General features: G+C 34.1%; 1 protein-coding gene and 1 pseudogene across 1 annotated transcript; one reads left to right on the top strand and one right to left on the bottom strand.

The window, feature by feature from the left end:
- Positions 1–7,726: 7,726 nt before the first annotated feature.
- LOC131653215 (pentatricopeptide repeat-containing protein At1g62670, mitochondrial-like) lies at positions 7,727–12,503 on the bottom strand (annotated as a pseudogene).
- Positions 12,504–24,592: 12,089 nt separating this feature from the next.
- LOC131650822 (mitochondrial metalloendopeptidase OMA1-like) lies at positions 24,593–25,337 on the top strand. Its single transcript, XM_058920534.1, has 2 exons — positions 24,593–25,180; positions 25,332–25,337. The coding sequence occupies exons 1-2, from the start codon at positions 24,593–24,595 to the stop codon at positions 25,335–25,337; spliced, it is 594 nt and encodes a 197-aa protein (XP_058776517.1).
- The last annotated feature ends 365 nt before the right edge of the window (positions 25,338–25,702 follow it).

The following is a 25,702-nucleotide window of genomic DNA, read 5'->3' as shown; positions in this document are numbered from 1 at the left end:
CTCACAATTTCCTTCGAGAATGGATTCTGTCTCTCCTCGTCGCTCTCTGGAGGCGAGGAGTGTAGTGGTGATGACGAGAACGTCTTGGTTTGGAGGGTTTCCCCGTTGTCTTTTTCTTGAGCGACTCGTCGCGCACTTTGTGAGGAGAGGTGTCCTTCTTTCTTGGAATGGGAGTTTTCTTCTTTAGCGTCGAACTACGGTCTCGAGTTCGGCCCTGGGGCCTTTCACAGTCAACCAACCTACGGCGGCGTCTTGAGGATGGAGTTTCCCTCCGAGGAGAGCGACTGTAGGACCGATAGCGGCGTCTTCTTTTGGGTGGATAGCGGCAGCTGGAGGGGGATCGATATCTGTGACGTCTCGTCGAAGGGGACCTTGAGCGTTGTCTTCACTCCAGGGTCGAGATCCTCTTGTTCTGTTCCTTTAGAAGAAGATTGGTACGCTTGATTGTGCTGAGCAAAGCTGTCGTGGTCGGATCCACGTTTTCTGGGATGGGGATTTCCAGATGGGTGGAATCCGCGTCGGCCACTAGGTCTTCTTGTGGTTTGGAACTCTGCATCGACGATGTGGTTGTCCGACCATCTCTAGAGGGGGATCTTTCGTCGTTAGGCTTGGAGTGACCGACGGGGTTGGGGCGCCCGTTCTTTGCCGGTTAGGCCTTCCCGTCACGATGATGACGGGATTGGGTACCGGCAGCAGTTTCTTGAATCATCCGCTCGATGGTGAATTGGTCACTGTTTTATTGGTTATCTTGGTTGTTGCCGGCCATGATGATCTCGGGATGAATTGAGCTTTGATTTTGTTTTGATGAAGATGGGGAAGCTGATTCCCACAGACGGCGCCACTGATCTGACCTGATCAGAATGGATCGTCACGGCGGCTGGATCTGGTAGGTAAAGCAGAATAGGGGGTACCTGCAAGGTTCTCCGATGCCAAAGTAAGTAGCGATTAGAGAAAGGGCAAGTAAAGGTTCAGGAAGTGAAGAGTGAATACCGGACCCTCTAGTGAAAGAGGGTATTTATAGCCCCCAGCGTTGGGCTAAGATTCCCTAATTGGGCCAAATCCAATTGGAGGCCCACGTGCTAGGAAACTTCCAGAACACCCTCTGTTAGGGCTGAGTCAGCAGATAACTCGTGTTCTGGGTGAGCGCGGCGTAGGGTTCGGAGGTGATTGACCGAATCCTTCGCTGAAGCGTTATCCACGTGGTCTTTGCTCGTAACCGATTTCTAACGGTAATTTGGGGAATGGACCCAATCAAATTGGGCCTGCTCGGCCAGCCCAAAGGGGATTTGGGCCTACTCGGTTCTAAGCAAGTGTTGGGCCTGCTCGGCCTAGTCCAGAACAGTATCTTTATTGCATTCGTGGGTTCATCACAGGTGGAGGTTTTGGTCGCTGGTTCGTTGCACACAGAGGTCTTGGCTACAAGCCGAACGTGCAATTCGCCCCCAATCCCGTCACAGTTGTGTATGCAATCATGTCAACTATATGTTCATGAATGTAAATAATCATTTATCTCAGAATGACACGTTGTGTGGAGAAGCAGGGCACTACATACATTACATGTTCCAATTGTTGAATCCAAACTAATTTCAATACATTTTTCATAACAAATCATCCATCAAGAGTATAAGTATCCCGTGATACATTTTAGATTCACGAGCACTGAAACTTCCCAACCAGTTAGCATATAAGTTAAAAGTAGCAGAAATATTGGGTTTTTTCACTCTACCTTATTTCAATATTAAATAGTTTTTCATTTCTTTTAAAATTGATGTTGTGTGTCCAAATTATAAATGTCCAAGCATCAAATTATCTTAATTCCACTCATTTTCGTCTTGGAACTTCTAGCCCATAGCAAGGAGATCATGTTAAAACGAATTTAAAACTACACCTCTATTTTAAACCACAGTTCTAAATTATGTTCCACAGTATCATTCGCAACCCAACCGCAATATATAGGTCTCCACAAAGCATCACAAATGCAATTGTGGTCGTATTTGTCAGCACTTTAATTCAATATTATAGTATGTAACATGATCACAACCACAACACCAAAACTTTTACTAGAGAGATTCACTTCACTTGTGTAGCAACCGGCTTAAAATTTTAAGGAAAAGAGTCGTCACCATTTATTTTATCCTAAAGGAAGGGATTAAACGGATTACCTTATTGTTAGAGTTTTAAGATTCATGAGTCGGTTAAACGGAGGGAGATGTTAGGCACCCTTCGTCTCCCTTGTATTCAAGGGGACCCCTTTTAGATTTAGGTTTTTTTTACGGATTTAAACTTAAGATACGGTAAACGTTCATTTATTCATATCAAAAATAATTATATTATTATTAAAAAAGAAATATGTTGGTATTTTTTATGGTTATACTCGCTAGGGTTTCAAAACGTTATGCCTACGTACCCTCTAGTGCAATGAGGAAGTTAGAGTAACCGTAGTTCAGTATCTGGTTAGTTAATTGTATTTTCAGGGATTGCGAAGTATTTTAGAAATCTCCTTTGAATTTGTCTGGGTTTGAATTAGTGTAATCGTAGACATAGTTCGTGATTGATTTTTAAAATAAATTCACTATCTTATTTAACAAAATAATAATAATATCAGGTTTGAGTTATTACACTAGGAAAAAAAAGAATTTAATTTTATTATAATTATACATGTTTCAAAAATTATACATGTTTCTAAGAAAATAAGGTTAATAGATAGACTTAAAAGGAAATTAGAGATTTATAAACGTAAAACTATTTCTAAATGTATTTTAACTATCATAAGGTTTATTTTAAGGATAAAGCTTATTACTTAGTTTTATAAACATTATTAGTCTTAGTTAAATTTATCATAAATATTATTATATTTAATTATACATTTTTTATTTTATAAGAACAAATTGAAAATTAGTAGATAATATGTACACAAATGGTTTAAATAAATTCTCTAGATAAATTTAACATTTTTATTAATTCAAAATTATAAGGGACATGAATTAATTACTCAAGCAAACTAAGTTTATTAAATAGAAATTAAATATTTTTATAATTCATTCAAGGTTATACACGGGGTGTGTTTTAGTTTAGTATAGTAAATTAGGAGTGTCTAATAGTAAAAGGATCTGGCCCAAAAGAATATTTGGGGTCCAGAATGTTGCAGGGGTGTATGTTTATGAGTAAGATAGTAAAAAATAGATTTGAGAGTGTGAATGATCCGCTGGGATCCAGTGTGTATGCATGCTCGAAGTTATGGTGGACTAACAGAAATCTACATATAGAATTAACTTAGATTAAAAATATTAATTATGGCATATGATAAAATACACACCTGATTATTACTATTTATTTTCAATTTTCTCAGATCCTTCTTTGTCTCTCATTACGTTTTCTTCCTCCTTCTCAAAACCCAGGAACCTCACCCTTAACATCAAAACAAAGCTCAACCCAGAAAAATTTCACACACTCAAACAATCACTACGATGCATAAACCAAACCCTTAACCTTGAAATCTTCAATTTTAAACCCCAACAACAACATGCATCATCAAGAAATTAAAGCTCAGTGTTCTCGATTTTACCTCTTTGGACGTGTATTTCGCGTTTGTATTCCGATTTGCTCCGATTCCTAATCCTTTTCTTGTCTATGGTTGAAGGTGAGCGGCGGAATGAATAGAAGATTAGGGTTTCAGATTTGAAACTCCTAATTCTTGGAGACGAATCGGAGAAGCGGCTTTGGATTATTTCACAACAAAATCCTTCTTTTCTACTCCTTCTATCTCTATTTTTTGGTCCTTATGTTAGTTTCAGAACTAGGTTTATATAGTTTTGAGGAGTTGAATCAATTAGGAAATAGGTTTGATTGTTGTTTATAAGTGAATTGATTTTAGATTTGATTCAATATGTGGAGTTTTCTGATTTAGAAAATTAATTTTAAAAAAATGATTATGTACTGTAAATTGTATTGATTCAGTTTTAATTTTTAGAATTGGATTTGACTTTGTTGTTTATGATTCAGATTTGTAATTTATTCATATTAATAAGATTATTTCCTTTTCTATTTTCGGTTCAGTTTGATCTTGTGGGTTTGGCTTTGAAAAGCAAATTAGGGTTTGTGTATGAGGTGGGTGCGAGTCAGGGAAAGGGATGAACAAACCCTAAATTTTGACCATAAGTCAAACTAAAAAATAATTGAATATAATAATATAATGGTAAATAATAATTGGTAAAATAATCAAAACTTTTTTTAATTTAATAATTGATCCGGTCAACTCCTTTTTTTAGAAAATTTCTTTACCCACCTCCCTACTTTTTTGGTCACCTCTGGTGAATTTATCAAAATACACCCTATTTCGGAAATGTATTTTCGAAATGCAAGAAAAAGGTGTTTTCGGAGATGCATCTCTGAAATCGCTTTTTTTTTTCCAAATTTATCTTATTTCGAAAATGCATTTCTGAAAACAGCATTTTGGAGGTGCATTTTTGAAATACTGTGCGTTTTGCAGATTTAGAAAACAGCCCCCTCCCCCAATTCATTTACGCTAAATCAACTTCAAACTTAACCCCACAGAGATTTTTTGCAAACCACTTTCAAAGCTACATCAAAGGCTCAATCTACTTGCTCTACTACATTCAAAAGCCCTACAATCACTTCAATTTGTAAGTTTTATAATCCTTAGATCCATAATTCAAATGGATGTTAGGGTTGTTAGAAATTGCAAAAATGATATAGGGGTAGGTTGTTAGTAGTATTTAGGTTGTTTAGAAGCGTTATAAGTTGTTTTAATGTTTGTTTTTGGGGTCTGCGATGGAAGTTGCAGAAAACTTCTTCTCAGGGGGTGTTTCGGAAGTTCATTTCCGAAAACACCTTCATTCCTAGTTTCAGAAATGAACTTTCGAAGTGGTCTAGAAATATTTTTTTTTTAGTTTTTCTATTGTCTCACATTCTTATTGATTTCAATTGTTTTCAGGAACATGGCAGGCAACCAAGCACACATCAGACAGGGTAGAGAGACCCAGACAGTGTCGGCTAGACGCGAGCGGCCGGCGCAGCTGGCATCGACGCAGGGACGTGGGCAGGGGCGGAGACGTGTGCGAGTTCCCGTGTAGATGGACGAGGGTACAACTGCATCTGGATCGAGGAGTCTTCTGGCTCGAGTATCTTCTTCCCGCCAGCGAGATGAGGAGGAGGAGGAGGAGGCAGTGACATACCACGAGGCGGAGGAGGTACCGCATGAGGAGGGGTATCCGGGAGGGCCCAGTGACATTACCTTGCTGATTACCTACCACGAGCACGTCGCTCGGCGTATCTGTGGGGAGAGGTATTTTTTATAATTTACCCGATTTTATTATTTAACCGTTTTTAATTTAGCCGTTTATTCTCTTAACGGTCTAATTAACATACTTTTTTATTTGTTTTTGTTGTAATAGGAGAGAGAGACTTTGAAAATGGTGAACCACTCCCAGAAGGTTTTCAGTCTGTTTAAACCGAATGCTGAGTGGTTTAACGACGCGGTGAGAGCTTCAGGGCTTAGTGGGTTGTGCATGACGGGGTATATCACCATCAGCCACGGCATGCAGGGTGTCTTTGTGGAGAGGTGGCACCGGGAGACGTCTTCTTTCCACTTACCGGTTGGGGAGATGACGATCACCTTGCATGATGTGCAGTGTCTTCTCCACTTGCCGATCAGGGGGGTGCTGTTGGACCACTCCCGGATCCAGAGGATCGAAGCCAGTGAGGATGGCGCTCTATTTGGGTATGGAGCCCGAAGTTGTTGACTTTGAGTGTCAGACGACAAATGGGCCTCATATCCGGTTCTCCACACTGAGCGCTTATTTCGAGCACCACCTGGTGGCGGCGGCCGAATCCGAGGAGGCGGATGAAGCCCTATTTACACAGTATCACCGTGGCTGCGCTCTCCGGTGCTGGTACATGTTTGTGGTAGGCGCTGCACTCTTTGTGGACAAGAGTGCAAGGTACGTCGACGTGACCTACCTCCGCTATTTCATGGACTTAACTACCGTTCACCAGTGGAACTGGGGGTCAGCTGTTCTGGCATACCTATACCAGAAGCTGAATGAGGCCTCCAACTGGAGGACCAGACAGTTGACCGGATCCTGCACACTACTTACGGTACGTTTCATTTTAATTGTTTCACATTTATTTATGTTTCGTTTTTATTTTTAATACATTATCGTGTTTGTGTTTCAGAGCTGGATCATCTCCTACTTCCCCCGCATCCACGGTTTCCGCGTTGATTCCGCGTACGAGGACGCCATGTCCAGGGCCGCCAGATACGTTCTCCAAAGGGGGAACAATACAGTGGTACCATACCGTGGGTAACTCGACCGCACGATGCACGATGGCGTCTGTTGGAGGCCATTCAGCGACTACACTGATGTTGTCCCCTTTGACAGCTTATCGTTATATTCTGGCTGGTTGGCATGCGGGACCAACACCATGGTGCAGTATCTCCCTGAGCGGTGCATGCGACAGTTTGGATTTGTGCAGTTGATACCCAGGTCACCATTTGAGGTTGCTCCCGACACAGTGACCCGAGTGCAGTCCACTAGCATATTTGAGGATTGGGAGCGTCATGTGGTCCCAGAGGAGTATCGTCGCATTCGGGTCATCCAGGACTGGCACAGTGTGGAGGGGTATGTCACATGGTTCTATTGGGTGTCACATCCTCTGATGAAACCCGACGCTCCCGGCGCTCCTAGGCCAGCACACGAGGAGATCCTGGAGAACCAGCAGGCCGAGGATGACCACACCATTGATCTCCTGCCGATCTGCCAGCGGATAGAGATGCTTGGGCGGGACGCGTTGGATCGAGGTATCATTGATTAGGGCGGTCCAGAGGCAGTCGCCGTGATGGAGAGGATTGTCACTGATGCGGGTCGTGTGGCGGCATACAGGCGACAGAGGAGGTCACAGGGAGAGAGGGTTAGGCATACCCAGTAGGGGTCCGGGTTTATTTTTTTTGTATTCGGATTATATATTTCGCACACTATGACTCGGTCTGTATATATTATTTGAATTTTATTTATTATATTAGTATATTACGTTGATATGTCGTTTGTTTTGTTCGGCTTTTCCGTTTTGTATATATTATATGTTTTGTATATATTTCGTACGGGACTATTAGAAAAAGCATAAAAAAAATAGACTTTTGCATAATTCGGAAATGCACTTTCGAATTACACTAAAATCTGAAAAAAGAGGTTTTCGGAAGTGCATCTCTGAAAACACCCCCCTTTTGGTGTTTTCGGAGATGCATTTCCGAAGTTTGGAAAAAAATTTTAAAAAAATATTTAAGAAATGCATTTCTGAAGGGATAAACTGAGGTTTTTGCTGGGGGTGACCCCAACAGACAGGTGGATAAAGAAATTCTCTTTTTCTATAACATATTCATTAAATAAAATAATTTGTTAATTACTATTAATAGTAATAATAATATAAAGTGTAATTATTTTGGACCATTAATTAATTACCTTAGTTAATTATGGGAGGATAGTAATAACTAATAATAATGATAATAATTAATAGAAAGTTAATAGTAATTTGATAATTTATTGACGTTCATAACCATTATCAATATTTAGTAACATCCCTAAATAAACAATAATAATAGCTAGAAATAAACTGGTATCACTACACAATTTTTGTTAGTATAGTTTTTTTTTTTTTGGAAAAAACCAAGATTAAAATTAAAATTAAATAGAAGCTGGTCAGCCTAAGAAATGCCAAACCAGAAAAATACATAGTTTTCATGCTGTAGTAACCAATTACGTAAGGAACCAATTACACAGCCTGTATCAGCAATAATGCTCCCAACAACAATTACAGTATGCAATTACACAGCCTGCATCAGCAAAAAAAAAACTCCTAACAACAATTACAGCCTGCATCAACGGTATTCACCAAAGCTACAAATGATGGCAGTGTGTTCCACACCAGAAGCGACACCATAAACATCCAGAATATTTGATACCGTTCTCCCACTGATGCATTTTTCGATTCTGACTGCAGGAGACAAACTATTCGGCAGAAGAAACATCCTGCATAAACCGAGAAAAAAAAGTGGATCTCCGAACTGCTGAACTGCAATCGGAAAAACGCTCCTGCTGACCGAGATTCAAAAATAATCCACACCTCCAAGAGCAGCTCTCGGATTCAAATACCACAAAGATACATTGTAGTCGATGCTACTTGATTTTAGTTTCAGCCAATTCCAAGACCAACGAATCACGAATTCGACCATGTTGTGCATATTGATTTCCTTATTTTTGAACAGCTTCTCATTTCTTGATCTCCATATGCACCATATGCAAGCGAACCAAATCACCCTAACTTTCTCAGAAAAACGTCTACCGCTGTCGATCAAACCTTCAAATTGGTGAAAGTGGTCTAGTCCTTCTCTACCGCTATCGATCAAACCTTCAAATTGGTGAAAGTGGTCTAGTCCTTCTCTGCGGAATGTCGTTGAGATTCCCAACCAAAATAACTGAGAATCTAGAACAATTGATTTGGGTCTTGAAATATAATTGGGCCCAATAGCTAACACACCCCTATTTTAGAATAAGCAACCCAATTAAAATTAATTTCTACATCGTTTAATAGGTATACACCCCTCTTTTGTCCTTCTATGATTTCCTTTTACTTAATGTGATAATCTAACAAGCTTTAACAAGGCCAAAAATTAACATGGACGGGCAAATTTAGGGTATGACAACTTGCAATTCAATGTTTCAAAATCTACAAATAATCTTTCTTTAACATGGAACACGCTGACATTCTCTAATCAAGTATATGGAAAACATTGAATTCCCTTTATTGTGTGTGTTTCTCCTGATATAACAGAAGAATACTAAAGCTTAAGTGTGTATTACCCCTTCTCATGCCTAAATAAGGTTCTTGAATCTTGAAATGAATAGTGACATTTATTATATCTTGATATCCATCTCTAAAGACCCCAAATTTGAGCCAATACACTTACTAAACCTTATAATATGTTTTGACAATTCTAAAAAATATTATTTAGTCCACTAGCTAGCATACCACTTTATCCATATCAACCTTGTATCCATGCAAAATCAGAAATGTGAAATAGTTTTCTGATATAGATTTTTCTGAGTCAAAAATCGTAGAATCTTTCTCTATATTTTGAAACTAACTCAGTCCTACTCTTTTATATATAGTTCATTGTATCTTTTTCTTTTTTTTGAGGAGCTTGTTCTGTTCTAGTTCAACAACCTATATTATCAGGAAATATCTGGTTGCATTTAATTTTTTAGTGTGATTTACTTCATATGCTACTAACAAAATAGGGCAGCATATCTTTGTTTTGAATGAACCACAAAAAAATTATCTACAACCAACAGAAACCAAATCACAGAGAATATAAAAACTGATAAAACCTTGCATTATAGAAAAAAACTGATAAACCAACTTTGATAACTTCTACATTTTCTCATTCTCTTCCAAAAAGAAATTAAAAAAAAAAATATAGAAAATCAAAGTGAGGCAAACTTTTTGGGCTCTGCTGTGTAGTACTGCTTTCTGTTGTCAGTAGCAAGAACAATCCTTTCTCCAACAACCTTTTTCAGCGATGCACACAGGAGACATATCAAGTTTGCCGCACCGTCGTTTGAGATTGATGATTTTCATCAAGGAGCATGGATACAAAGCACTTCCATTCCTGCAAACAAATAGGTACACACTATTGTTTAAATCTATTCATCTTTTGTATGCTCATAGGTTTTTTGAATTCTCGGCATTACTTTACTTAATAAGAAGCAAGGCTAAGCAAGATTCAATAATCTCATATAATCACTTTTCATGGCATGATAAACAATGCACACCTCACCAAAACCCAAATCAAATCACAGAAGTTGTCGGTCTATGAGTCTAAGTGGGCAGCTACGGCCATCAATTAAGAAAGATATTTTAAAAAAAGAGGCACAAAATATATGTTTTATCAAGAACAATTAAAATGCAATGGCATGGCCTCAATCATTGCTTCGATTTAAAATGAACATACGAAAACAAAGGTAAAATGAAATATACAACAAAGAAATTAGCTTTTAAAATAATCTAACTTTAGGCTTCGGCAATCTTGTCTACCCACAACAAAATGAATACATCAAAAAAGAGGCCAGCATATCTCACTCATTGCAAAAACGGCGGGCCAGCCCCATGCTACTACTGGACATGATTCATCAAAGGGGTTGTCACAACTCCATTTTGGTTGGAGGGATATTACGATCATTCTTGATGTTGACCTGTAATTATACAGTAGACAGATGTTTAGATCCTCCATTCCCAACTTTTCTTTAAAGTTTTGAAAATGTGCATAAACTATAAACACATTGCACACGTTGTTGACTGCTTTTTTACAGATAGACTACATATACAAACCCAACTATGACTCAAACTTTTCCGCTCCTTCTCTCTAACTCTGCCATATATTTATGTTATCATTCTCCATACCTAATTGCTGCCATTTCACCCACTCATTACCTCACTACTTGTATTTTCTATCCAGACTAGACTTCCAATATTTTAGGGCTGCTATTGGTCTATAGGTTACTAAAAGACTAACTGATTCATTGTTTTGGGCTGCCATTGGTCTATGGGTCACGACTCATATTTTCTATTTTTTGAAGGTATTGGCTAGAAGTGTAAAAACAAAATGACAAAATCCTTTTTTCTCATTAGGTAAAGCAACTGCATATATGAAATGATGAAATAATGTGAAACATAAATTCAAAAAAAAAAAAAGAGTATGAAAAGAAATACATTTTACCTAGTTGACATCTTGAAGTAGACCTCTCCCAATCATTTCACGAAGGAGTTTCTCCGCTTTATCGTTTTCATCTTTTTCAAAGAGAAAGAATAATTGTTTCATAAGTATTAGCATTCGGAATGCAACCACCGTCTTTCATTTTTGACAGCATCATCAAACAAGTCATTTTTACAAAAGCCCTTAATCATAGCGGTATATATAAAGACATTTAGATTGTGGCCTTTGACTAAAAGATCTTCAAAAACCTTTTGGGCATCCTTAAGTCTTCCACTTTTACACAATCCTTCAATAAGAATAGTATATGTGAACATATCTGGTTGAATACCAATTTCCTTAAGTTTTGTTAATAATGCAATTGCCTTATCAACATAATGGTTTTTGCATAAACCACCCAATATAGACCTCTTTAGCACATCTCATGAAGAAGCTCCTGAGCACATGAGATTCTCCCTGATTTGCATAAGCCATCAATAAGAGAACTATAAGTTATAGTATTAGCAATAATTTTTCTACAACGCATTTCTTTGAAGAGACTAATAGCTTCATCAACCATTTGAATCTTACACAACCCATTAATCATGATATTGTAGCTCCGAACATTCGCACTCACTCCTCTCAGAGTCATAGTGTTGAATATATCCATGGCCTTATTCACTTCTTTCACTAGGCAATATCCATCCATCAAAGAGTTATAAATAACAATGTTAGGTATTACATCTTTTTTCATCATCAAAGAAAACACATTTTTGGCCTCTTTTATTTTTCCTTCCTTACAAAATGCATCAACCAATATACTAAAGGTATAGACATCCGGGTTGATGTTTTCCCATATCATCATATTAAACAAAGCAATTGCCTCTTCCAATTTACCAACAATGCAAAAGCCACTAATTAAAGCAGTATAGGTGACAACATCAGGAGAAATTCTCTTAGCAAGCATTTCAAAATATAAATGAAAAGCATAATTAACAAGTTTATCTTTGCACATACTATCAATAATAGTGTTATACATTACCACATTAGAGTGAACCAATTTCCCATCAACTTGTCTCAATAATTGCAAGGCAGCTTGTGTTTCTCCAACTTTACATAACCCGTTGATAAGTGTCCCATAACTAACTTGGTTCAGCTGAAATCCCAGGGCTACGAGCTTGTCATGAAAGTGCAATGCTTGATGGACTTGACCTTTCAGACAGAGACCATTGATGATTGTATTGAAAGTTATGGCACCCGGGTGAAAACCCTTCTTAAGAATGTTGGCAAACACGGAAAATGAAAGAGAATTATGACCCAATTGACAAAAGCAATTTAGCAAGATGTTCAAAGTGACTAAGTTTGATGGGAGTCCCATTAGTTCCATTTGTCGATGAAGCGAAGCGGCAGTAGAGTAATGGTTGGCCTTGACAAGGGAACCTAAAATTTTACCAAAATGGAAGATGGATGGAGTAGGATTGTGATGAAGCAAGCGATTGAATGAGGAAACGAGAGTGTCTTCGTCTTCTCCATCATCATGTAATCGAGAGTACAACCTCCTCGTAATGAACTTAGGGTTTGGACGTCGAAAATTGGGAATAAAAAGAGAGAAAACAAGACATCTCAAATTGGAAAACGACATTGATTTGAATAAAATGCTTGATGGATCTGAAATGGATATGAATTTAGGTTTGAATGTCTTGTCTTGTGTTTCTAGGTAATTGTTTTTTATCGACTTGTTTTATGCTATATTTGGATAGCTTACAACTAACGGAGCGGAACAGAGTGGAATGGAATGGAACAGAACATAAATTTCATTCCACTGTTTGGATATTTTACAACGGAGCGGAACTAATATCTCATTCCACTGTTTGGAAATAGGACAGAGCGGAAAGTATTTAAATATTTTTATTCCAATTTTACCCTTTGAGACAATATAGATAGATCCAAGTAAAACAATATATAATCATAGAAAAATATCAACTTAACAAAAAATAAAATAAACTATAATAAATTTAAATATTCATAAATAGAACATGATTATTATAAATTGAAATTGAAATTTCAAAGACCAAATACATAAGTTTTGATAAACACCATACTTAATAATCATAATAATTCAAAAAATTCAAATTTTGCTAAAATTAAAAGATAAATATAGGTCTATGGTAGATAATAATAGCAAGTCTTCTAAAAGTAAAATAGACAAATATTAGTCCATGATAGATAATGACTCTCTTCTTGAAGTATTCCTCAAACCTGAAAAAAAATGAATTACGCAAATATTTCATTTGTTAAAGATAAAAAAATACATGAAAGTGATAATAAATAAGTTACCATTAGCAAAAAGGATAGTCCGGAACAATGAGATGTAACATTTCCTTGCGCTTATCGATTGGAATTCCATTAAAAGCCTTCAATGCATCAGCATTCTTAACAAGGTACATGTATACAAGAGGCAAAGAACTTGATTCAACTCCAATCTCGACCAATTCAGCCCAAATATCTCCACCATTAGCATTCTTACTTTGCTTGACCAACTCCATTGAATTCATTTCAAACACATCAACCATTTTTTTGAAAGTTTTGGAAATTTCAATCATGCTTGTATCCTCTTCAATAACCTTCTTTACTCGCTTCTTAGTCCGAGACGATGACACATCTTGAGAATTAATAATTGAAGGTCTTTTAGGAGAATTGTTGGAATGATGTTCATCATCATCATCAAATCCCTCTAAAATAACTTCATTTGTTTCAACTAGGTGGTCTATTTCTTCAATGGTTGTGCCATAAAAATTATATTACTACTAATCCTTATTTCTCTCTGTACGGCAAATTGAATCAAAAAATCATATCAAATTTCTATAACAAATGAAACAAATCATAATAAATTGAAATTTTTATAACAAATGAAACAAATCATATCAAATTAAAAAAATTCAATTAAAAATTTCTATAACAAATCAAATACACAATTTTAAACCCAAATTAATTGAGAATCTTTATAGCAAATCAAAAAATTATATTACTACTAATCCTTATTTCTCTCTGTACGGAAAATTGAAAAAAGCAATTATATGGCAAATTGGAAAAGCAACAATACAGTAGAAAAATACAAACTTTGTTCTTAATAATAATGGAATTTATCACATAGAACTCTATTCTTAAAAAGAAGCAAGTAAATCCTAATTTCTTCCATTTTCTAAATTTTAACATTCAAACACTATACCTAATTTTTCAAAACTGAAAGAAATATATGAACATGAAAATAAATCAATGTATTTCATATAATAGAACACACATATAATTACAGGAAAAAAATGATAAGAAAAATGACGTACCTTGTTAGGGTTGAAGCAAGAAGAAGGTTGGGGAAGGAGAAGAGTTTCCAGTAAATGAAAACAAAAATCTCACGTGAATTGAAATGAGTAATAGGAATAGATAATAAAAGTGAATTTTTAGAGGACAAAATTGTAATTGACTTATAAATTTGATTCCATTCCATTCAATACACCCCAATTTGGGGGAATGAAAAATGGGCAAAAGTAGTGGTATTGGATGGAATGAGTTCCATCAGATTCCATTCCATTCCATTCAAATTTTATAAATCCAAACAAGGGAGCATAACTTCATTCCATTCCATTCCATCCTATTCCATCCCTTTCCATCAATCCAAACAGACCCTTAAGTTGTGTTTGAAGGATGGAATATCATAAAACAAAATTAACGTTATCTTTGGTTTGGTTAAGGGTATGTTTAATTATATATATATATATATATATATATATATATATATATATATATATATATATATATATATATATATGTTTGGTTCAAATGAGGAGAGGAGAGATGAGGGATTTGGTTTAAAACATGTCTGGTTCACGAGGGGAGGAGAAAAATTTTAATAATAATTTACATTTTTATCCTTGTGATTTTATATAAATGATATGATATTCAAAGGTGAAAATTTCATTAATATTTGTATCATTGACCGATTAAATAGTTATAACTTAGCACATAACATTAAAAAAATTAAGTACATTTGATTTATATTATAATTCTCGACGCAAAATAAATTATACGTTGATAATACTTTTTGAATATATAAAATAAAGTATAATAAAATATAAAAAGTTACAGTAATTATAATTTTTATTAAATAAAAAATTAAAAAATAATTTGAAGGTAAAGAAAAATTATAATAAGTTGATGGAAGCATTAGAGAAAAAATCACAAAAAAGAAAAGCGTAAACATGAAAGAAATAATAATTTCAAAATAATAAAATAAAATTGAGAAATATTTTAGTAAATATATTAATTTATTAAATACTAAAACTCACTTCCCTCCCCCAATCCGAATCCCCCGATTCGGGGTACGCAAAAAGTGTCATTTGGAAGGATTTTGCTCCCTTCCCCTCCTAAAAGTTGAACCAAACATATTTTATTATAAATATTCCCTTTCATTCTCTCGCTCTATCTCGAACCAAACACGCCCTAAAGTAAAATAGACGGAGGGGAGGGGAGGGGAGGGGAGGGGAATGAAGTGGAGTAGAATTGAGTGAAATGGAATAAAGATGCATCTATGAAAATATTATATGGGAAATAAATAAAATTAACACCCTTTCATATTCTTCTTCTTCACGATTAAAGACAACTATTTTATCAAAATCCTTAAAAATCTCCATTCATTCTCAATCAACTTTTGCACTTCAAATAGCATTTTTGTGTTTTATAACATCAAAAGGAGAAGAAAAAAAAGATACAATTTCAGTTAAACAACATGTTTTTCCTTCTACATTACTTGAATTAATCTGATTTTTGCTTGTTGAAAGGAGCGTTAAGTCTAGAGATGTATCTTTGGATTATGTTATTTTTAGGTTATGCTTGGTTTTAAATATGGTGCACCCTAATACTTTTTTTAAATCTAGTGTGTATGATGATGTTAAACCGAATTATGTTGAAGATGATGTTAAACTAGGCGAAGTCGAAGATGATGTTAAACTAGCTGATGTCGAGGTGGATGTTAAACCTGTTGTTGCTCCGGTAGATGTTCATGAATAATTTATAACTAAATAGAAGTTTGTTAAGCGGGAACATATGCTCTAACGGATCTGCACGCAGAGCACCAAACTTGGATTCGGTGTTGTAATTGGGGGTTTGATAATGGCTCTGATAAAAGACATACATCTGTAAGAATGAGATGCAAAAGAAATCACACATGCCAACAACCTATTTAGAAGTTGAAACGAGATGACATCAAATCGAAAAGTGTGATAGTCCTTTTAAGGTTCATGGATACCGTAAGGCAAATCAAGTCGATGATCACTCCTACAACTTTAATATATTAATCACTTAATTTAATCACTTTGATTTAGAACTTCCTGTTCATAGTGCTGACAGATTTTCCATGATGCATATTCAAGATTGTGAGAATCTGTGGACCCAACAATGGATATTTTATTTCCTGTTTTTGCTGCCATGGTGACTACAACAAGAATTATATGCAGGTTCTGTCTTTATGGTTGCTTTGCATTTTTCTTATTTTTTCTAATTGACTCTTGTACACATTTTCTACTTATATATATATATATATATATATATATATATATATATATATATATATATATATATATATATATATATATATGTTTATATGTTATCCTTTTTTAAATCTTTTTCTTTAGAGTCTTAGACCATTGTCAACAAGTAATCCCAAATTTTAATGCATTGGCATAAACTTGTTTTAAAAAAGAAGTTAAAACAGATTAGAGTTTATGGTTTTGATATCATTTATTAAAGTTGCCTTATGATTCATACAGTAGGTCTCATTTTAATTCCATTAACATGGGTTGTTAATATTCAATATTTAATGTGATGGTTTGAACAACATTGATGATTACAATGGGATAAGGTTGAGGGATTGAGTTGATGTAGCAGTTGGGTTGTTTAATCGATTTGAAATCCTAATAAATGCATCAAAAATGCCGTAAGGTACTGCTAACTACTACTATTAGGACACAGGAATTTAAGCTATAGACTTAGGAAGTTGTATACAATACACATTATGACAAACTATACTATAAAATTCTTGACAACTGATAATAATTTGATTTTGGATTTACATATTTAGCATCATGGGAGAATATCTCTCCGTTTCTTGCAATTGTGTAATACGAAAGTAAACTTCTTTCATATTTATGGATGTATTGTATGATAGCACCATAAACCATTTCACGGATACAATCTTGTTTGTACTTTTTCAATTCATATATCCAACATATAATTGCCTCTTAGCTTTTTTTAAGAATTTGACACACAATCCTCTAGTAACCAGATAACATTTATGTCTAAGCCCGGATTTTGAGTTGGCTCATATTCAGGTTGGTTGGATTCATGGCATTGTGAATGATGTATTTGTAGTAGTTTCACGATAAAGGGAACATTGGTTAGTACATAAAGGAATTAGAATCGTTATCAAATTTTCTAGAAGGTTGTTGAATGATGTTTTCCTGCTTTTAAATAAATAATTGAGATATATAACTATTAATATTCCCATTACATTGATAAAAGAAGTAACTTGATATGGCATGGCTGATGGGTATAATGAATTTACAGTCAGAAAAGTTCCCGGCAGTATCTGTTTTGCTGCATATTTCTAATTGTGAACTGAAATGGTCTTTAAATTGTTTAGTCACTAGGATTCAAGCATTCATGTTCTATATAATATAAGCGATAAAAACACACAATAAAATGAGATAAAAATATGTTTTAATAATCAGTTAGCAAACACCCCCAAACTTAAAAGTGTGGGTTGTCTCCCACGAATCACTTTGTTTAACTTCGTTTTAACTTGATACTCCATCAGAGCAAGCATTTGTGGTGGTTCCTTCAAAGACGACCCTTTAACTGTAAGTTTACTGGTCATCGAGATCCATGGACACCTATCTAACCATTTCTCTAATCCGCTACTTTTCTTTTTCTTCTTTCTATAGGGTGGTTCATACCTTTGAACAGTGGGGTGATTTTAGGAAATTTGTCTTTATGAATTCAATCTTTTCTCCTCCCACCTCAAAGGTCAGCCTTCCCCCTCTTAACGTTAACAGTTTCCCCCAATTTCATGGTCCTCTAATTTTCTCTTTTTAGATATAACTTTGATTATTGATACACTTGATGTGGATATTAAAAGTGTTTTTATAAATTAATTTATCATTGATACATATAAAAATACAAAAACAAACATTTCTATTAATATATTTATCATTGATACAAATAAAAATACAAAAATAAACATTTTTATTGATATATTTTTCATTGATACATATAAAATACAAAAAAAATAATAAACATTTTTATTAATATATAAAAAACATATGACAATCTTTGTTTTTTACAATATTGAGTTTTTTCAACGTATAACATTTTTTATTTGTTTTGTAAAAATGTCATTTTTTAAAAAGCAAACAATTCTTGAATTAAATTTATCATTTCCTCCGTCTCACAAGACGGAGTAATATTCATGAAACATACTAACAACAAAAATTGTTAAAGGAAAAATAAAAAAAATATATTAATTTTTTTTATGTTATATCTAATGGTTTGGCATTAAGAACATTTTGAAATACCTCATTGATATTTATTTAACAACAAAAATTATTAAAGGAAAAATAAAAAAAAAATTAATATTTTTTTGATGTTATATCTAACGGTTTAGCATTAAGAACATTTTGAAATACCTCATTGATATTTATTTATAATTTAAAAAAAAAGAGAGAGGTATTTTGAAATACCTCATTTTGTGTATAATACTCTCTCTGTCTCTCTCTTGCTGGAATCGATCCGAGAAGGGTAAGGTCGGAATGACATGATTAATGTCAGCCAACCAACCAACCAACCAACTCGTGAAACCGGCACTTTTATCGCAACCATTTTATATTTAAATACTACAATGTTTCCTTTTGGAGCAAAACACAATTAAGAACAATCTAGCAATATCAATTGTTTATCAAATAAAAATGTCACATTTCAATTATAAATGGTTTTAATAACATGTTAATTTTAATAATTAAATTTAATATTTTAAAAATTTGCTCAATTATCAATTTGCAAGAGTTAAAAGACTCTAGTCGAAGTAAAGAGTTTTTGGTTGAGCAGTATGATTAATTAGGATAAAATTAAATAATTTTGTCTCATAATTCAATCTCAATAATAAAATTGTATAAATATTAAATCGAGCTGAATGGAAGGATTTGTTCTTTGAAAAAATTTAAGAGTTAAATATTTTTTTGGTCTCTATAAAATTATAAAATTTTGTTTTTCATTCTTAATTATAAAAGATTTTTTTTTTATTCTTACGAAATTATTATGCACGTAATTTTAGTCCTGCTGTTAAACCAACTAGTGGGATAACCGCACGGGTACTGGTGTGTGTCGAATAACTTTTGCAAGAGAAAACATGTATAATGTATAATATGAAAAGAAAAAAAATTAATATTTGTTAAATATAAAATTAAATATTATAAACATATAAAAAAATTAAAATTTTAATGAGTTCATATATGTGAATAATTAAAAAGCAAGAGTTTACCTTAATATCCAATTAAAATTGTCAAAACAAATATGTTATTCAAACAATTTTTTTTTAAATAACATAATAAATTTGGAATATTTTTGGACATCAATATTTACCTAATTTATATTTACGCTAAATACCCTTTTTTGTCCCTTAAGTTTATCTCAGGATTCATTCTGGTCCCTTATCCTTAAAAAGTTTTAAAGTGTTCCTTTAATTGTTCAAAAAGGTCTACATTATTACTTTCCGTCCAATTTTTTGAAATGACGTTAACTTTTGCACTAGTAGCATATGACGTGACACCTATTTGTACGTGTGGCATCTATTCATAATCAGAGATTATCAAAAATATCAACAAAAAAAAAATTCCAAAATTTTGCTTTGACCTAAGTTTGGAATCAAGAACATATTGATTGCTAGACATCAAGCTTACCACCAAATCAATGTACCTCTTGTTGATATAATTTAGAAATGATATAATTTATAAAAAAAATAGTGAAATATGAGAGAGAGTAACTCCTTCAGCCTTCCGCCCTTCCCTCTCTCTTCTCGCCATCTTCTTCGCTGGCCCCTTTAAAAACCTCAAAATTCAACCAAAAATTAAAAAATAGAGATATGATTTAACTCGTTTTTTCGCCCTTAACTCGAATCTCCAAACCAAATTTCCAGAATCATCATTAACCTTATTTAATTTTAAATTTTGTTCAGAAACCCTAGAGTTTAGAAATTAAATTATGCGATGAATATTTACAAACTCAAGAAAAGGGCAACAACATATTACTCAGTGCAAAAAGGGCAACAACATAGTAATTACTCAGTGCAAAAAGGGCAACAACATAGTAATTACTTAGTGCAAAAACGACAATAACATAGAGAAATATTTACAAACTCTTTGAAACTACACAGTAACAAAATCTACTGTCTTTTTCAGCAGGCCTTTGTATAGACATAACAAACTTTCTTGTTCCAAAATTTTTGTCATTCCTCTGATGCTACTGTAGTAACGAAACCTCAATTCTTTCTTGTATCTATTGACCCATTTATGAAAAACCATAAAGATCTTAACTTTTATTGATTCAGGAAATGGGTTATCAAAATAAGCTTTTGGGTATGTTTCTATGGTTTTACTTGGTTAAAAGATGAAACTAAATTGATTTACAGAAAATAAGCTTCTGGGTATGTTTCTAAGATTTTATTGGAAGGAGTGATAATGATTTTGTTTGTGCTACTAAATTGAAGATGAAACTGAATTGATTTACAGAAAACTTAAATACACATGGAATTGGGTGGCCCTATGGTAAAGATGATGTGCAACACGTCCTTGGTTTTAATCTTAGGTCAAGGCACACTTTTGGAATTCTTTTGAGAATTTTGATGACCTTTGATTATGAATAGATGCCACACGTACAAACAGGTGCCACGTAGACGCCACTAGTGCAAAACGCTGTTTAAAAAAATTGGACGGAAATGACTAACATAGACCTTTTTGAACAATTAAAGACCACTTTGGAACTTTTTAAAGATAAAGGAGCATAATAGACCACGAGGTAAACTTAAGGGACAAAAAGGGTATTTAGCCTTATATTTATTATACATTTTCTATGTAATTTGCTTTTGCACATCAAAGTAAGTGTTAATAAAGGAGGTGAAGCAAAAACAAAGTGCAAGCTTACAAAAAAATTAAGCATAATATTTGCTTCATCAAGATTGGAAGTGAGACCAAGCTTCGAGTGTATATACATCGGTCCTTCGTCTTGGTTTTTTGGTCTTTTGTCCACTAAGATTGATTTCTTAAACCTAATGATAAAGCCCCATATTCGAGCCACACACTGTTTTTCAGTTTCATCTAGGGTCACATCTTAACATGCCCTTATTACATACATAGTCCATTCAATGGTCTCAACAAGAACACAACTATAAGCATCATTGTGGGCCTCATCAATTTGGGGTCAAATATAAATGTATCAGAACTTAAAATTCTTTAGAATATCATCGAAGGCCTTGAAAACTTTTGGCATCGGCTTAAAAGATACAAGCCCTTAAGAATCACTAGCTTTTGACACCTCATCAATCTAGAGTCGAATAAAGACATATATGAACAAGATATTCTTTAGAATCACTATATTTGGACACATCACGAATCTAGGTCTTTAAAGTGTTCAATATGTTCTGATGGTGGATGAGGAGGAGAAACCCCGTCTAGAGCATGAAGGATCCCCCAAGGAAGTTGATGATTAAATGGTCCTGATGGTGATGTGGTGATGGGAAGAGGTGAGTTGATAACTCCCAACTTGGATGAAGTAAGAGTGGGGGAGGAAAACCTAAAGGATGGCCAATGAATGGTTTTCCTATCCTTTGTTTCTTTGGTCCTTTGTGGCTTTTTATTAGTTTCTTACCCCTACGAGGCTTTTGGTCAAACCTTAAATTGCATCCTTTGGACATTTTTGTATTAATTGCCTTGTTGAAGTTCTTTGTGAAATGATCCTTCGGACTGGCTGCATTTTGTAAAACAACAACATGGAGAAGTATTCAAAGTGTTCAAGATTGATCTAGCTTGATTAATCTGTATAAAATTATAGAAGGGACACATGTTGAATATAATGTCTCAGCATGTGGTACGACATGTGGACCTTGCTCAATAGGAGCCAGATTATTGCGTTTTGGAGTGTGTTCCGCAGAAGATTTGTGAAAGATTTTATTGTTATTGTTATTGATTTAACAATATGATAAAGTGATTTGTTTGACATATGGATGAAGATTAATTCATATTTAAATGGAGATTTAAATTTGAATTTAAATTGAAACAAATCATATCTTACTAGAGATATTCAAGGAATAAATCAAATATCCAACATAGTTTGCATTATTTTTGGATGAAATCAAATCAAATATCATAAAGAAAAGCCCATAACTATTATGCTATATAAGGAGATAGATGAGACTTATAGGCTATTGATCACTAATTGGGTAGAAGCTTGCTTGAAAATCGAGAAACATAAGAAAATTATAAGTAAACTTCATCAAGAGAATTAAAAGCTTGCTACTACAGTCACTAGTTTGGTAGAAGAAAATTCTATGTTAACATCCAAGCTGGAGGATATGAAAAAACCTGTGAAGAAAGGTTATGACATATCAGAGAAAATTGTGGAAGGTGGGGAGAGGTCAAGTGTAAAAACTGGCGCTAAATAGCTAAACGAAATCCAAACAAAAGAGAAAAATTCAAAATATTATGCAATTATAGGAGTTGACTACAGCCGTATCAACAATAGGGACCACATGTTCTGGCATCGTCCTCAACACGTGCACGCCCAACACAAGAATCATTAGAATTTTGATAGAAGATGTTATCACTGTGACAAATATGGACACATAAGGGCCAACTGTTATAAACTATATGGATCAATTGTTGCTACTCAAAGAATTTTATCAATTGGCATCAAGTGTACATACATGTTATCCTTTCTATACGCATAGTTTTCACTTTTTAAAATAGAAGCTCTATTTTACGCACCCTTCGGATCATCGTAACCCATATTTTGAACTTTTGAATTTGCAAGACCTGGTCAAAAGACCAAATATGAGGCCAATTGTTGGGGGATAATATGGTAGCCTAATGGTCTAGAAGAGGTGGTTGAATAGACCGTTCCCAAAAAATCAATTTTAAAAAATGTATGTTTTCCAAAATTAAAGTGTAATAAAATGTTTAGCAGCAAAGAAATTAAAATTCTTGTGATTAGAGCGATTATAAATAACGATACAATAATAAAAAAAGAATGTACTCATGATGAAATTACAAACCAATCAAGTAGCAATTAATCTAATTTTGGCAGTACATGAGAAATGTATTTCGAACATATTTAGTTGATAAAGATTCTACAACCACCGTTTTTAGAGTTAATCACCAAAGAGATTGTTCAAGGCTTAGTCTAACACATACCTACTTTTACACAAGAAATCACTACAAAAGCAGTAGCTCGAAACTGTATGCAATTTCTAGAAAAGAAAGAAAGCCTAAGCATACAACATCTAAGCAAAAATAAAAGTTGTAAGGTTATTGAAAGTGTACGCACGATTTATAATGGTTAGACTCATTCGTCATCGCTAGCGCTTAATCTCCTCTTCTTTGGTTCACCATTAAAAATTCGTAGGGCCTTCCCCTGTTGTGAAAAGTTAATACAAGAGTATTTTTTGTATCAACAAATTTGAACACAACAAGCCAACACATTTCTTTAGCCAAACACATGTCAAAATTGATTTTCCCTTCTATTGTAGCAAAATACTAAAACTACCAATATTTCAAGATCTTCACTTGATCTTGATCCAAATATCTTGCTAGACTCAAAGATTTGGCTCCAAGCTTCTGTTCCACAACGACCATTACTCAATCCTATCGGTTTATTGTTTGAGCATTTCTTCTACACATGAATGATTGGACACTCCTAACTTTGTTCAAAACCTTTACACGGTATTACAAAAGTCTTCAGTGGGATATAGAGAATACTACTTCTCTTTATTGGAAGTCAATCTTCACATACCATAGACATAAAATGATTATTTATCCTAGGACTGAAGTATAGCTCGCCCATAAAAGTACGTATGGTTTGAGTCAGTTCATGGATCTGGCTGGCCCTAACGACCCAAAACTAACATGAAAACTTAAACTATATGAATAACACATTTATGGCTATATTGGTGAGGATATGACACAAGATCTAACATTAAAGTTTGATTCCATTCGCCAATATAAAGTGATATTTTTTTTTGATAAAGCGATATTTAATCAGGAACAATCACATTAAGAATTAAGAGTTCTTACCGAGTCTTAAGTGCTAAGGATTTCATGAATACTATATAAACAACCGATAAACTAAAGAAAAATGACATTCATTATTTATCAAATATACGATTGAGACTAGTATACTTTATTGATCCTCGTTGGTAAAGTTATACTAGTATACTTACAATATCTTTAGTCAATATAAAATTATAGTAACTTTTAATGTTTATTTCATACAAATATTTATTCAATCTTAATTTTTTTTTTTAATTTTTACATAAAAAAAATTAAACTAAAACTGGACAACTTGTTTGTAAAGGTACTCTTAGAAAGTGTGACATTTTCTAAGAATAAAAACAACACTTAATCCTTCGAAAGTTGTTGTACCTCCTCATTTTTTGCACATGCTTTGAATATTTCTGAGTGAGCAGCTTCAAATTTTGTTACATTACTCTCTCTTTTGGAACAAGAAAACCCAATGAGAAATCTCACTTTTCATGTTTCTAACAGATTAGCTTCAAGAAATGTTGGCATTAATAATCCATTTGTTACTATGGCCAAAAGATTTTACTGCGTGGAATCTGAAAAAGTGCCTAAAGGCTTCATGGATTTTTTAAAGTGGAAATTCAGAAATTACGAAACTGTTCCTTACACTAAACGATCACGTTCTCTTTATCTATCCATGGCTTCAGAGAGAAAAATCGGTGAGACGCAGTTTGAAGAATTCAAACAAAGTTTCCAAGGAAAAGCATTGTTTCCTCCTTCACATCCTCATACTGTTCTGGCTACAAAGATTCTCAATAATATTCTTGATGCATTGCAGACAGAGAGGAGCAAAATGAAGTCTGCTTCTGACTATAGCTTCTTGCAGCTTGTTTGGTTGCATCTAATTCGAAGGTCACCGCCTTCTATGTCCCATTTGGATGGATTAAATTGGGAGATTTTGGTTGTCAATGCTTCTGAGTTAACTTGCCAATGTTATCCTAGTGGGAAGATGATTCTATCCAAGGCTGTCATTCACCAATTTTCAACTGATGCTGAGATAGCAACTCTTATTGCACACGAGGTATTTCATTATTTTCTTTTGTTTTATACATTTTATTATATAAAGATGGTTTTGAATTGCGGCTGCAGTTGTTAGTCTTTATATTTAGGCGGGAATCTTTTATAGTGTTTGCGACCATATATGCAATTTAGTTCTAGAATTTAATATGTAGGTATAGGAGATCATAGATCTTATACCTCGCAACTTGCTAATTTTAACTAATGATAACAAAGACTTAGTAACTTATGTTGGTTTTCATGTTAATTATAGGTTGCACATATTGTGGCTCGACACCCTGCTGAAAGAGTCGCAAAGACTGCGTGGATTTTAATTGTGTGTATGGTGCTTGAGAAATTTATCAGCATTGATTATAGTAAGCAAGTGTGGCTGCTTTTCTCAAGACTACCTTTCCACCGACGGTATGATTAATTCGTTTTCTTTCTTTTTGTAATCCATTCATATTCATTTCATTGATTTGTGACCTTATCTTTTCTATTGATGCATCTATACCAATTTTGTAACATTCTTTTACCATGATTTAGT

Source organism: Vicia villosa, linkage group LG2 (genome assembly GCF_029867415.1).
Source record: "Vicia villosa cultivar HV-30 ecotype Madison, WI linkage group LG2, Vvil1.0, whole genome shotgun sequence".
Taxonomy (NCBI): Eukaryota; Viridiplantae; Streptophyta; class Magnoliopsida; order Fabales; family Fabaceae; genus Vicia; species Vicia villosa.
Note: the sequence above shows the minus strand (reverse complement) of the source record. Positions and strands in the feature narration are given on the sequence as shown.

Excerpts from the sequence above, each read along its gene's own strand:
- LOC131650822 (XM_058920534.1), top strand. The coding sequence starts at position 24,593 with ATGAGAAATCTCACTTTTCATGTTTCTAACAGATTAGCTTCAAGAAAT.